Here is a 13,753-nt window from a genome sequence, read left to right as displayed (position 1 = left end):
ATATACCAAACTAACTAACAAACTAACTAATATACTAAATAAATATACTTTATGTACTAAATAAATGCTGTTTCGCCGTGACTGGCTGAATAGGAAGAAGCAGCAGGACACCGGCGATATTTTTATTTCTCCAGAAGATTTACGTAAAGCCTTCAAATTTCTGAAACCGGGCGTAAGATGTCCCGCTCCCTGCAACGCTTAGTGGGCAGCTGTCGTCGCTGGGCACAACAGCCCGCAATTCGTCATTATGCCGCTCCCGCAGATTCCACTAAAGGCAAGGGTCCGATCTCTTGGAGAAGTCTGGCCGTCATTGGAGCCCTTGGAGCCGGAGGAGTGGGCTTCATGCTGTACGTGAAGAGCGAGAAGGATGAGGCGAGAATGAAGGAGCGTCAGCGGCAATTGGGAAAAGCAGCCATCGGCGGCAGTTGGGAATTAGTTGATTCGCAGGGAGCTGTTCGCAAATCGGAGGACTTCTTAGGCAAGTGGCTGCTCATCTATTTTGGCTTCACCCACTGCCCGGATATTTGTCCCGATGAGCTAGAGAAGATGGCCGCCGTCGTCGATGAAGTTGGTAAGTAGAGCCTGACTATTTCTTCCAAACCCAAAAAAAACCATGTTTCTCAAACCTTCACAGAAAAGTCCCCGCAAACGCCAGCAGTGCAGCCCATCTTTATCACCGTTGACCCAGAACGTGACTCCAAAGAGGTGGTGGCCAAATACGTAAAAGAGTTCTCCCCCAAACTGCTGGGACTCACGGGAACCGTCGAACAAATCCGCAAAGTGTGCAAGGCCTTCAGGGTTTATTTCAGCGCTGGACCGCGGGACGAGGACAACGATTATATTGTGGATCACACCATCATCATGTACCTGGTCAATCCCGATGGCGAGTTTGTCGATTACTACGGCCAAAATCGGGACAAGGACCAGTGTGTGGCATCCATTTTGGTGAACATAGCCAAGTGGAATTCAATGAACAAAAAGGGATGGTTCAGCTAGGCTGGCTAAGCTAGGCAAATGTTGTTTCGTTGTATTTACTTAATGTATGGCATAAAATATGGTTTTTACTTGATGTATATCAAGTTTTAAATCCAAATTTTCGTTTATATTGGCTATACCTTAAGTTCTAGATTGTAAAAATTTCTGGTTGTTCAAAATAAACTTGATTAACGGTATTTTTTAGATCCCCCTGGTATATCGAAGTGAGATTTTGACTAGGCCACGGTCACACTGCTCTTTTGGCGTGTAGTGCTGCGTGGATGTTGTTGCAAAAATATTCGTTTTCTCGCAACAAATAACAATATAATACAAAATGGTGCGTGCCTGGTCAATGACTACACAGTTTGCATTATTCCGGATGGGTTTCTTTAGAATTTACCCGAAATTACAACTATTTGCAAAGTGTGAAAGTCGTGTGAAATTCCGGACCAAACATAACCTTAAAAGCGGCCTAAATTGTTGCTAAAAATTCGTATTATTCTGTCTTTTATAGCGTCCGTTGATGCTTCAGGGCCACGAGCGTTCCATAACGCAAATCAAGTACAACCGCGAGGGCGACCTGCTCTTCTCCTGCTCCAAGGATCAGAAGCCCAATGTGTGGTACTCGCTGAACGGAGAACGTTTGGGCACCTACGATGGTCACCAGGGTGCGGTCTGGTGCCTGGATGTGGACTGGGAGAGCCGTAAGCTCATCACCGGCGCCGGTGATATGACCGCTAAGATCTGGGACGTCGAGTACGGCACCGTTATCGCCTCCATTCCGACCAAGTCATCGGTGCGCACCAGCAACTTCAGCTTCTCGGGCAACCAGGCAGCCTACTCAACGGACAAAGCGATGGGACAGAGCTGTGAACTGTTCCTCATCGATGTCCGCAACGCCGATTCCTCGTTGTCGGAGCAGGAGCCCACACTCCGCATCCCGATGACCGAGTCCAAAATTACGTCGATGTTGTGGGGTCCTCTGGATGAGACCATCATCACAGGTTGGTGTTTACCCGATAATCTATTATGAAAACCGTTTAAAACCCGTATTTCCAGGTCACGATAATGGCAACATTGCCATCTGGGACATCCGTAAGGGTCAAAAGGTGGTTGACTCTGGCACGGATCACAGCGCTGGCATCAACGACATGCAGTTGAGCAAGGATGGCACCATGTTTGTGACCGCCTCCAAGGACACCACCGCCAAATTGTTCGATTCGGAGTCCCTGATGTGCCTCAAGACCTACAAAACGGAGCGTCCAGTAAACTCGGCGGCCATCAGCCCAATCATGGATCATGTCGTGCTGGGCGGCGGTCAAGATGCCATGGAGGTGACCACTACGTCTACGAAGGCTGGCAAGTTTGACTCGCGCTTCTTCCACCTGATATACGAGGAGGAGTTCGCCCGACTCAAGGGCCATTTCGGACCCATCAACAGTTTGGCCTTCCATCCGGACGGCAAGAGTTACGCCTCGGGCGGAGAAGATGGTTTCGTGCGTGTCCAGACATTCGATAGTACATACTTTGAGAACATCTTCGAGTAGTTTGTATCCAGTAGTGATTTAGTAGGATCAGAGCCGGTGGACTTAACATAACCATTTCACCGGCGACATGTTCGTTTGCTTAGGGAACTTTCAAATATACGCGAGGACGAAACGAAACGGATCGCGTCGTTTATTTTTATAACATCAAAGGAGTGGAAAGAGGTACAACATGATTATATTCGAGTAAATGGTGTGCCATGTGTAACCTAAAAAAAGGAACGCTTTTTTTGCTTGAGAACCACAGGCTGACCCTGCATGGCCGCCCACTGAGCCGGTGTGGGCAGGCAGCCCGGCGGAGGAGGCGGAATGACGACATTTCCGTTGGAATTTGTCCTCACCTCGGCCCGTGAGTCCAAGTGGAGGACCTGTGCTGCAGCTGCTCCTGCCGACGTACTGGGACCAGCAAGTCCGAAGCCACTGCCATGTGTCATACCGTAGTTGGGCTGCCCGCTGAAGGGCATCTGCTGTTGCTGGTGGCTGATCATGCCGTAATACTGATTCTGGCTGGGCGGAGCACCTCCTCCTTGTGGATAGCCATAGGCACCAGCACCGGTGCCGCCGTTTCGCTGGCTTTCTTCATACGTTGGCGGAGGAGCTCGCTAGAAGTCGCAAAACTTTAGATGGCGACTGGTATTTGATAATCAAATTAACTTATTACCATGGCCATGTCATCGCCGGAATGGCGATAGTCGTAAGCGGGAGCACTTCCCTCGCTTGGTGGACCTGCTTTTGATGGCTTCGACATCTTATCTCGTCTGTAATTTGAAGTTGCACTTTGTTTACTTGCAGTTTCTCTGAGTCACAAACAGGGTTGTCAGCTCATCGAGATTAGTGATGTCGTAAAGTTTTCCCGTCAGATCTGGATTTATTCGAAATTTATTTTCTGCACGCGAATTGCTATTTTATTTCTTTGGCGTTTTAAAATAAATAAAAAATGGGAATAATATGTCCCTCACAATTTATTAGTAAATTTTTGAGTTGTGCTATTAGGACGCCAGTTATTGAAACACACGCTTTTACAAATAATTCAAAATCAGATTTAAAGATGTTCTATGGTAAAATATACATGTTTGGGTCACCTTTTTCGAAATTCAAAGTGAAGTCTACAAAAAAATATGTATTGAGTTACTTTTTGTAAATCGATGTTGTCAAGTTCCAAAAATAATTAATTTTTGAATTTCTACCAAAGTATTTGATATGGATGTCTAGAAAGGAAGCCCACTGCTGGTTCCTGGCTTTTTCGTGGCGATCCTCACCGACATGGGCGACTCGCAACTGGGCTGCTTATATTGCCGCCTTTTTATCAGGTCTCTTTGAATGGAGCTTCCCAGGCTGCGAATGGGCACCGCTGTAATCCCATCGATCAGATTCTCCCGGGCGTGCTGGAGCGTGCTATCGATCAGCTGCTCCACGGCTATGGCTCGAGGATCCACCATCGGTTCACGCTCCAGCACGTCCACAATCATGCGCAGGGTCTCGTCCGCCTGGAACTCCTCCAGCGGCAGCACCTCAATCAGCTCTTTGAACATGTGAGCGACGATGAAGTGGGTGCGGTTCACAACCTCGGAGTCGCCCATATGGACATGAGCGCACAGCGAGTCCTTGGCGTGATCGAAAATTCCGGATATCAGCTCCTCGGTGTTCACATCAGAGCGTTCGTAGTCGAACACAGCCACCACCTCGTTGAATAGCTTGCGAAGCTCCTCGTTGCTGATGTGGATGAAGTACTTCTTCGGCACAAACGTCTGCAGATGCTCCGTTATGCACTCGGCTATGCGATCCGTGTACCGACCCTAAAATATAACCTTTGGTAAGATTGAGTAAACTAATTGCTTTTAGATCTAATCACCTGGAAACTGTAGGCGGCCTGGCACAAATAAAGCGAGGAGCGCTGGGCAAACTTGCGCACATTCTCCGGAGTGGTGCTCTTCCCAAAGAAGCGATTGAAACTCTTCTGGACAATGGTCTGTACGCGATCCATGATAAACTCATCGGGCATGGGTGGCAGCATGTAGGCGTCGACATTGAGGATGGCCGGGCACACCATCGCATCGTCGTTGGGCATTATTTCACTGGTCACCACCTGGGGCTGTGCATTGGGATCCACCTCGAACTCGTAATTGATTTGCAGCGGCTTGGACTTCAGCCTGAGAGCGCAGATCTCCCGCTCCAGGCACTGTTGAATACATAATGCTTTAAGGATCTGAAATCAGTTTTGGAGAATTACCCACTTCAATCTGGTCCAGCAAGGATTTTTCAATGCCCCTCAGCTTCTCAATGTCGTAGGATAGATTTAGTGCATTCGGATTGGCCCACTTGGCATAGTTTTTGTTCTGAATGTCCAACAGAGTGCGAAGGATGTTGTTCTCTTCCCGGAGCACGGTCATTATGTTAACCTTCTCGGTGTTGTTCTGGGTCTCCAGGACCAGTTCCTCCTCGCAGCGAGCGAGTTCTTTCTGATGCACAATAGTTGGATATTAAAGAAATTGTTATACTTATGAAAGCAAATGTACCTGTTTCTCCAGGAGCTCTTTTTCGAGGGCCATAAGCTCATCCTCGGCATTGGTTTCCAGATCGAAGATGTAGCGCCTTAGGACCTCCTCCTCCAACTCATCCAGGTTGACAATAATGCCGAACTTCTTCATCATGGCCTGGCGAATCTCCTCCTCGAGCCGCGTTATCTCGAATCGCATGAACTTTATGTCCGTGTTCATGCGCCGCAAGTGGATGAAGTTTATGCGGTGCCAGCGCTTGGTGGCCAGTGTCTCCTCGCTTAGTTGATCCGCCCGGCGCCGCAGGTCCACTAGCATATCGGCGTCGAAGAGTATGGCTTTGGACAGGTCGCGGTAGTCGTCGCCATCGTAGAAATGCTGCAGTTGGTCCATACGCAGAATGGCGCTGATGTGAACCTTGTTCACTTCCTGCTGGCGGTTACGCTGCAAGAAAGGGAACTTCATCATGGTGACCAATCTCTAATAGAACTACTCACCCGGAACTGCAGCAGGGCATTCTTCTCGCGCTGGTACACCTCCTCGTGGAACTTCATCTTGATCTGCATTTCGGCGATTTCCTTGCGTTTGTTCTCCACTTCCCGCGTCAGTTCCCGCACATTTCGCTCTAGGTCGTGTCGGTCGGAGCGCATGGAGAAGGCCAAGTCGTATAGCGATCGATCCAGGCCGGTGGGACATGTGGCTTCGTCCAGCCTGATGGTGGTCATGTCCAGTGAGTCCAAACTCTTGTTGTCGGCCTGCTCGTCCTCGCTGGAGGAAGACGATGAGGAGGAGGAAGAGGAACTCTCGTCATCCCCCCTAGAGACCTTCGGTGGACGCCACTTCTTCTTGAAGATCCGTCGCAGGAAATCGAAGAACTTGTGACCCTTAACGGTGGTCGCGAATAGTACTTGGAGGGCAACGATCTGCTCGCCCAGCTTGTCGATGTTCCGCCTCAGCTCATCCAACTGCCTGTTGGTGCTATTGATAACCATCTGTAGGTCGTTCCGCGTACTCATTGCAGTCTTGGCGTTTAGTAGCAACTGTGTCTCTATCTCCTCGCTGTCGCGCAGGATGTAGAGCTCCTGATTTAGGCTGTTCATGAATGCGGTCATGAACTCGGCGTCCATTTTGACATGGAAGCGTCGTACCTGTAGCTTCTCCAGTGCCTTGTCAAACTGTCGCACCTCCTCGTCCACTTCTGTCCGTATGGCATTCTGCTCCACAAGCAGCTGGCGAAGCCATCGATGACGCGTCTCCATCATATAGGGCACCTGGCCATCATCATTCAACTCGAAGTAGGCCGGATCACTTTTGGGCGGCAGCTTTAGCAGCTCCTCGTCCAGCTCCGCATTGGGAAGACTTCTGTTCAGCTTTGAGATCTGTAGCATCGTGAATGCGGTGTGCTCGTGCAGCTCGGGTACATCCAAGCCGTGCAAACTGAAAAGGCTTACGTTGGCGGTGGATCTCATTGGAGCCATCCTGGCTATCACCTTGTTACATAGAAGATGTACGCATGCATGCTTAATTAAAAGTAGTAACATTCAGTTCACCCACCTGGTCTACACTGTGCTCCAGCGTTAGGATGTCGTCGATCTCCACTCCACAGCCGGGCGTATAGTGCTCGATGAGATTAAGTTCTGGGTACTCCAGGTCCATGTCAATTTCCTGAATCGGATCCAAGGGCTGACGGTCCGGCTCGGGCAGATAATTATGAATGACTGCCAAGCGGTTTCTCTTGGCGGTGATAAACTGGTCCAGCTCACCCTTGCGTTCACGCAGATCCAGCACCATCTGATTGAAGGCGTCCACCATCGCAAAGTACTGTTCACGACACTCCACCACCTCTATGTACTTCTGGGTCAAGGTTTCCGATGACTTGGGCTCGTAGTCCGAACCGATTTTCAGCTTGAAGTCACCCAGGTTGCGCTTGGCATCCTCGATCTGGGCATCGTCGTCGGGATGGTTACGATTGGGGTCCGGCTTCTGGCGCTCCAGCTTGTCCCAGTCGAAGATGCGGCGCACCTCGAAGATCTGGCGTTTTCGATAGCGGGTGAGGAGTCGCATCATCTTCTTGCTGAAACGCGGCTCAATGCTTTTCGGATCCCGGCCAAAGAAGAACGACTCCGGCGGGGGTTCCCCAATGGATTCGTCCGATCTCTCGGGCGCCACATAGTCATGCAGTCTGTAATCATTGGGTATTAGGTATTTAACTAGTGCCATTAAAGTTTAATCTATGATTTGTAATATGCATTGATGGTGTAATCAATAATTATGGTGGACAGGTGATCAAACTAGGAACTAAGTAGCTTGGATGGCTTACACTTCCGGTTGCTCTAGTACTCGATCCTCCGTGTAAAGGCTGCTTGTGTTGAATGTAAGAGTAAGATTTGTATGTATTGTATATATTTCTCGTGTTGGCAGTGTGAAGAGGTGGAGCCTGATTTTCGCCACTTACCCCATATCATGCTCCCGCTTCAGGCGGTCCTCTATATCCTGCTTGATCTGAGCATGCTCCTCGCCCAGAGCCTGCAGGCGAAATGTGGACACACCCGGCACGTTGGCACTAAAATCACAATGTTAAATCTGTTGGAATGATAGGAATCCTTTTACTTACCGCAAAGGAGCGACTGTGAAGGGGACTTGGACGAGTTCCTTGAGAAAGTGATTGTAGAGCTTCGTGTGTCCCACTTGGGCAAATTCCAAATCGTAGGCCAGATCCTCTCGAACGTCATCCAACTCTGCCTGCAGCTCATTTCGAATTTGCCGGGTGATACGATCGTCCAGCAGCAAGTCGGTATCCTTGGCCCTCAGACCCGGAGGTAGCTCCTCGTTGATCCTGATAATGTCAAAGTAGACGTTCTGGAGCGCTCCGATCTTACTGAGCACATCACGGTCATGTGCATCGGCTGCTTCCTGTTGCCGCCGCAGCTCCGCGTTGATTTTCTCCTGTTCAAGGGAGCAAGCCTCCGGCTCTATGTCCGGAATCTGGGTAACTCCCTCCGGCAGGGGCGGCAGTTTATCCCTCACCTTGTTCCTAACGATCTTCGGACCGTTCCACTTGTGCAGGAACACGTTGCCATCGTAGCCAATGGTGAGTAAGTGCTCACCACTGTAGCTAATGTCGATCTTGGGAATGGTGCCTTTCAGGCCGTCGTGCATGGGATAGATGCGGAACTCGGAGAGGTCGGTGAAATTGTCCGGATTGATGCGATTGATTCGAATACGTCCATTGTGAAGACCAAAGATGATGAATTCATCGCTGGAAAAGAGATAGTAAATGGATATACCAGGATATGCCACATCTCTAGCGCTTAAACTCACATTATGCAATACGAATGAATCTCGATGTCATCCGCCTCCGCTATGATGGTGGCTCGAGTGGGCTCCGCCGCATTGAACTCCAGCTCATAGATATAACCAGCATCGTAGCCCGCCATTGACACCCAAATTGTGTCTCTTAGGGTGTAACGCAGCCAGATTATGGCGTTGGGCACGGTCGGGATGTGAAGCGGCTCCTCCTCCTCATCCGGTTCCGAGTCCGCCAGCGCTGACTCTATGTCAATTTGCAGGCCGGGATTGGCCTTCTTCAGTTTCTCCACCTCGTTCATTTTACGCTCTCGCTTCCGTTCCTTGCGCTTCTTCACGTTCTCCCGATGGATGTCCCGCCGGATGCGGCTCTTAATGGAAGCGAACTTCGTGTGGCGCATGCGCGAGTTTTCTGTTATGTTATAGGACAGGTAGGTCTCGTGATCGGTGACCTCTGTGCGGATGTTGTACTCGTACAGGTCACCACTCTTGCAACCAACCAGAACGACGGTGGGTTCCGTTTCGTGCCAGTAGAAGCAGTTCGGAATAGCTGCAAACTGCACAAATCCCAGCGGACGCATGTCCACCATCTGATGCTCATCCCGGCTCAATTGGTAAATGAATATGCTCTTGTCGGCGCTGCCGGTCAGGAGTAATGAGCTGTTCCGGCTTACAGTGAGTGCAGTAATCGGCGATGTGTGCGCCTTGAAGGCTCTTACGCGAGTCATCTTGGGCCTTTCCCCGTTGCTCAGGTCGAGATACATTTGCCGCAGAATACCATCCTTGAAGGCAGCCACCAGCTCGGTTCCCTTCACAGAGATATTCGTATCCAGCCAGATCACATCGACTCCCTCCGCCGGGAACTCTTTCTCCAGGATCAGACGCTGTTCATCGTATTGGTAAACGAACAGCTTTCCGCTCTCCGACATGCAGAGGAAATGGGGCGATACTGGAGACATCTGGGCTGCCAGTACCTTTCCGCCAATGCAGGAGTAGAGCTTTCTCGGTTTTTGAGGAACGTCGTAGGTGTTAATGTCGCAGAACCATATGCCACCGTTACCATCCTGGGCGTAGTGGGTGAAATCGGACTCATCAAAGGGATGTATCTTCTGCATGCAACGAAGCTCCACGTCGGCTATCTTGAACTCGTAGATCGGATCGATCTCTACAAACAAATCGTCCTCTGGCGGATCGGCCAAGTCGACCGTTTCCCAGTACCAAACGCGCACATAACCGTCCATGCCCACCGTCGTCACCTCACCGTTCTTCATGGTTATCCTCGTAATCGGTTTGGTGTGGCACGGTTTTCGACCCTTCCGGCAGATCTCGAACTTTATGAGCCCCGCCTGCCAGAGCAGCATGTTGCCCCAATCGCTGCCAGAGATCACATTCTCATCCTGCAGCATGTACATGGCATAGATATCGCTGAAGTCCGTCTTGCCAAAGCGACCCAGATCTCCTTTCAGCTTCAGGCCGGTAAAGGTGTTGGCCATCTTCCAGAACTTGATGTGGCTAAGCCCGGAAGAGCAGAGCAGGATGGGATTGTGCTCCGAAAAGTGCACGAACAGAATGTCGCTCTGAAAGGACTTGGCACGCAGGACAACCTCAGCGTTCTCCCAACGCCAGATAGTTATGATGAAATCCGGATAGCCAGCCTGCGAGGCGAACAATTCCCCCGTCTTGTTGTAGGAGCCCGCCGTAAAACAATTCTGAGCTGCATTCAGTAGCTTAACACGGACATTAAGCGATGGATACTCGTAGATAAAGACAGTGGGACGAGCTCCGTTCTCGCCCACCGTAAAGAGGTTGGTGTAGTCAGGATGCTCGTTTTTCTGGCAATGGAGTACCATTAGATCATACAAAGGTACTCAAAGGTACTAAAAAGCTCACCGTTATAAAGCCCACTCCGCAGCCGTAGACCGTTTCCTGAAAGGAAATCTCCTGGCGCGAAATGCTAAAGTAGTTGAGGAAGTTTCCAGAGGCAAAAACCAGCGTGTCTGAATCCACAAGGACCAAATTAAACAGCTTCTTACAATCGTAACCAAAGGAGTGTCTGCAGCAGAAGTTTTCCAATCAAGAAAAAGTTATCAACTTCCAATTCCGTACTCACTCTACACTGACGATATCACGCGGAAAGGATACGTCGTTCTCATTCTCCAACTCCTCCTCTTCGCCCAGCAGATCAGATTCCTGCGTAGTATCCATATTATTTAGCTATTATTGTACAAAACTTAACTTGCTGTGTATTTATTTATTTGATACAAGTGAAAAGGTTTACTTGAGTGTTTGTTTGCCTGTTGCCAGGTCACATGAAACCGGCTATCTGAAAAGAGTTCTGCAAACGTGGAGCATGCGCAGAAGTGCGTTCAACAAGTTTCATTCAATGCTATAACATTCTCAAATACAATTTATTACGATTAACTCAATAAACATTCTAGGATTAAATTCCATTACACAATCTAAATATCTAATTCCAAAAAAGCCTCATCATCATCATCGTTAAAGAACGCCGCGATATCCGACTCAGCCTTGTTTACTTTGGTCATTTCTGTATTATTATTTTGCTCAGGCGGCTCTTTAGCTGGAATAGTTGAAAAATATTGTTTTATGCTATTCCTTTCCGGTTCAAGGGAGGTGGACGTGGAGGGCGAGAAGTACTCCTCGATCTTGTGGGACTAAAAAAAAAGTTGAGTTAGCGAAAAATACATTTTTCAAAGTATTCAAAATGTATCTTACTGAAGTGGGTGCTGCTGTGTGTGTTGCTTTCTGAAGATTTTCGGCAAAGATGCCCACTTTACTAAGCACCTCTTGCTTATTTTTCAGCATGTTCCAGATTATATCGTCTGCCGTATTGTGAGCAATCAGATAGCGACAAATCACCGGTTTTGTCTGACCAATGCGATGGGCACGGCTCTCCGCCTGGGCAAGAGTCTGCACATAAAATAAAACTAAATTTAAGCGTTCTCCAAGTTAACATATAAGCGAAGCTTACGCTAGGATTCCAGTCCAGTTCAGCGAACACTATGATCTCAGCTGCAGTTAGCGTTATTCCTGAATTGCAGGCTTTTAGGGAGAGCAGGGCCACCTTACAACTGCTCTTCTTTTGGAACGTGTCCACAGAATCCGACCTGTGATCGCTACGCGTTTGTCCATCAATACGTATGTAGTGTACTTTCAATCCACTGAGGAAGTCGCTAATGGCGTCCATCATGACACGATGGTGGGCAAAGATAATGAACTTTTTCTGCTCCTTAACTAAGGTTTTTAGGTAGGCGCTATAATGCAGGATAATACATTAACTTCAGATGGTTTATATGGTTTTAATGATTTTTTTTATTACCAGACCGCTCGAGTTTTCACTTCGGCAGTGCGTGCATAGAAACGGAGTAAGATCTCTTCCGTTGCCCTGCCTTTAGCGGTTTTAAGCTCTTTGTTAAACGCATCCAAGGTTTCCTTGGTCTCCGCATTGGTCCACACTAGGGCGGGATCCAGGACGACAGTCTCACTGCGGATGGAAGAATGTTCGAAATGTTAGAAAATATATTATAGATATACAACAATGTGAACAACCCACCGGTTCTTCTCAGCGAGTTGAGGCAGCACCTCCACTTTCGTTCGCCTCAGCATATATTTAAGGTGAAGTATGACCTTCAGTTCCTCCAAATTCGATTGACCATTGGCATCCCAACCAAAAGTTGACTGCTTTCCATCACAATAACGAGTAGCTGTGAATGTGTTAATCGATATAAGCGCGTTCTAAGGTAAACAGACATTCTTGACATACTGAACTCCATGAAATTCATGAATTTGCCATCAATCATTTGCAGTTGCGTAAAAAGTTCCAATGGCCGGGAGAGAGCCGGTGTGCCGGATAGCAAAACCACCCGCTTCGCCTGATCCGTGAGTCTTTTGGCCGTTGTCGTGCACTTGGCCTTGCTGTTCTTCAGCGTGTGCGACTCGTCGAAGATGATGAAACCAAACTTCCGCTGCATCAGCTTATCTTCGTGTCGCTCCATCATATTGTAGCTGGTGATTAGCACCTTGGCCTCACCCACATATAGCTGATTGTTGTTCAGCACCTGGACATAGTGGATGGGCACCTTCGGCAGTAGATCCATTATGTGTTTCGCCCAACTGTCTCTCGTAGAAGCGGTGGTGCAGACAAGCAAGGGCCAATCATCCTTGAAATAGTCGGCTACGGCCAAGGCCTGATAGGTTTTGCCCAGGCCCATTTCATCACAGATCATAATGCGTCCCTTTTGGGCTATGGCAAAGCTAAACATATGATAAATTTAGCGCTTTTGGAAGTACATAGCATACAAGCAATGCTTACCATACCCCATCCTGTTGGAAGGGCATTAGCTGGTCCGCCAGCTTCGGTTCTATGGAAGCTAAAACACTTCTTTCCGGAACTACTGGCGGCTGGCCGCAGAGATCCAGCACCTTCTTCGGAATGCCATTCATGTGAACATATGGCTTTAGATCCGCTGCATGAGTTTTCAGGGATTGGTAGTCCGACAGATCGAAACTCCAGATACGGGTTTGGCCATCGTAGCACTTGGTGGGCATGTTCTTGAACACGGTCACGAGCTGTTCGTGATATCCTGAGGTTTGGGCAGCAAACCGATGTGTGCTGATCAAGTAGAGATTACACGTGATGGAGTTTCCGAGTAGCACAGCCACCGGTTTCTCCTTATCCGAACTCAGTGAAAGAGTGGGCTTGTTTCTTTCGTTCCCTCCATTTGGCCGCTGGTAAGGATGTGCTGCTCCGCGGGACAATTCCCGGTTGGATGTCTGTTTGATTGCTTTCAGAGCGTTCAGAAAGGATGAGCTCTTGTTGTCACCGGGCGTGGGACCGCTCCTGTTGATCTTCTTCTGCTCCCCCGTCGGTGATCGGTAGAAATTCAATGGGGATTTGGCCTGCGGTTGATTGGGATTTGATTTTCCATTATTCGCATGTTGCGTCGCACCTGTTGCAGACGTTGTTGATTTTCCATTGGTTGCGGGTGCGCTGGCCAGCAGCTGGGATTTCTTGGCCTGCAATTTGGCCAGCGCAATGCGCTTCTTCTCCGCTATCTCGGATGAACTGCAAGTGGACATGCTGCGACATCAATTGATAAAATTTGGCGGAATATATAAACAATAAATGCATGGCTCTGTGTGACCAGGTGAGCCATTTTTCAATCCTTACATCTTACATTGGGCGCCTATTTTAAATTATTTTTACATTTTACATACTCTATGTATACATTATTATGTATATATTATGTATAAATTATTTAGTCCTTAAATTAAATTAAAATCATTTCTGTTTTCTTATATTGCCTACGTCGGTTGTAAGCGAAGATAATCAGCTTAGAATTTTTCCTAAAAGCGAGTTATTATTTTTTTTGCCTATCAAGATGTTCTTAGACGTGCTATCAATTAATTTCC

The 13,753-nt window shown here is 48.5% G+C and overlaps 5 protein-coding genes and 1 non-coding gene across 6 annotated transcripts; 3 read left to right on the top strand and 3 right to left on the bottom strand.

Moving 5' to 3' along the window:
• Positions 1-67: 67 nt before the first annotated feature.
• On the top strand, positions 68-1,171 carry Scox (Synthesis of cytochrome c oxidase). The gene is made up of 2 exons (NM_135040.4): positions 68-571; positions 635-1,171. The coding sequence occupies exons 1-2, from the start codon at positions 178-180 to the stop codon at positions 994-996; spliced, it is 756 nt and encodes a 251-aa protein (NP_608884.1). The 5' UTR covers positions 68-177; the 3' UTR covers positions 997-1,171.
• Positions 1,172-1,227: 56 nt separating this feature from the next.
• Positions 1,228-2,636, top strand: eIF3i (eukaryotic translation initiation factor 3 subunit i). Its single transcript, NM_078754.4, has 3 exons — positions 1,228-1,312; positions 1,490-1,979; positions 2,035-2,636. The coding sequence occupies exons 1-3, from the start codon at positions 1,310-1,312 to the stop codon at positions 2,520-2,522; spliced, it is 981 nt and encodes a 326-aa protein (NP_523478.1). The 5' UTR covers positions 1,228-1,309; the 3' UTR covers positions 2,523-2,636.
• Positions 2,604-3,330, bottom strand: CG34125 (uncharacterized protein). Its single transcript, NM_001042869.3, has 2 exons — positions 3,181-3,330; positions 2,604-3,121 (listed from the first exon to the last, which is right to left on the bottom strand). Exons 1-2 carry the CDS (start codon positions 3,265-3,267, stop codon positions 2,729-2,731), a joined length of 480 nt encoding a protein of 159 aa, NP_001036334.1. The 5' UTR covers positions 3,268-3,330; the 3' UTR covers positions 2,604-2,728.
• Positions 3,331-3,572: 242 nt separating this feature from the next.
• CG34124 (uncharacterized protein) lies at positions 3,573-10,592 on the bottom strand. Its single transcript, NM_001042868.2, has 11 exons — positions 10,431-10,592; positions 10,211-10,373; positions 8,336-10,152; positions 7,629-8,273; positions 7,470-7,577; positions 6,569-7,196; positions 5,512-6,504; positions 5,036-5,458; positions 4,754-4,978; positions 4,372-4,698; positions 3,573-4,315 (listed from the first exon to the last, which is right to left on the bottom strand). Exons 1-11 carry the CDS (start codon positions 10,523-10,525, stop codon positions 3,728-3,730), a joined length of 6,012 nt encoding a protein of 2,003 aa, NP_001036333.1. The 5' UTR covers positions 10,526-10,592; the 3' UTR covers positions 3,573-3,727.
• Positions 3,578-5,027, top strand: asRNA:CR43824 (antisense RNA:CR43824). The gene is made up of 2 exons (NR_073721.1): positions 3,578-4,332; positions 4,385-5,027.
• A 118-nt stretch (positions 10,593-10,710) lies between the features above and the next one.
• Marcal1 lies at positions 10,711-13,494 on the bottom strand. The gene is made up of 7 exons (NM_135039.2): positions 12,654-13,494; positions 12,105-12,595; positions 11,895-12,045; positions 11,661-11,825; positions 11,313-11,595; positions 11,057-11,251; positions 10,711-10,995 (listed from the first exon to the last, which is right to left on the bottom strand). Exons 1-7 carry the CDS (start codon positions 13,418-13,420, stop codon positions 10,780-10,782), a joined length of 2,268 nt encoding a protein of 755 aa, NP_608883.1. The 5' UTR covers positions 13,421-13,494; the 3' UTR covers positions 10,711-10,779.
• Positions 13,495-13,753: the final 259 nt, after the last annotated feature.

This window comes from Drosophila melanogaster, chromosome 2L, assembly GCF_000001215.4.
Source record: "Drosophila melanogaster chromosome 2L".
Taxonomy (NCBI): Eukaryota; Metazoa; Arthropoda; class Insecta; order Diptera; family Drosophilidae; genus Drosophila; species Drosophila melanogaster.
This window is presented reverse-complemented; position numbering and strand designations above follow the sequence as displayed.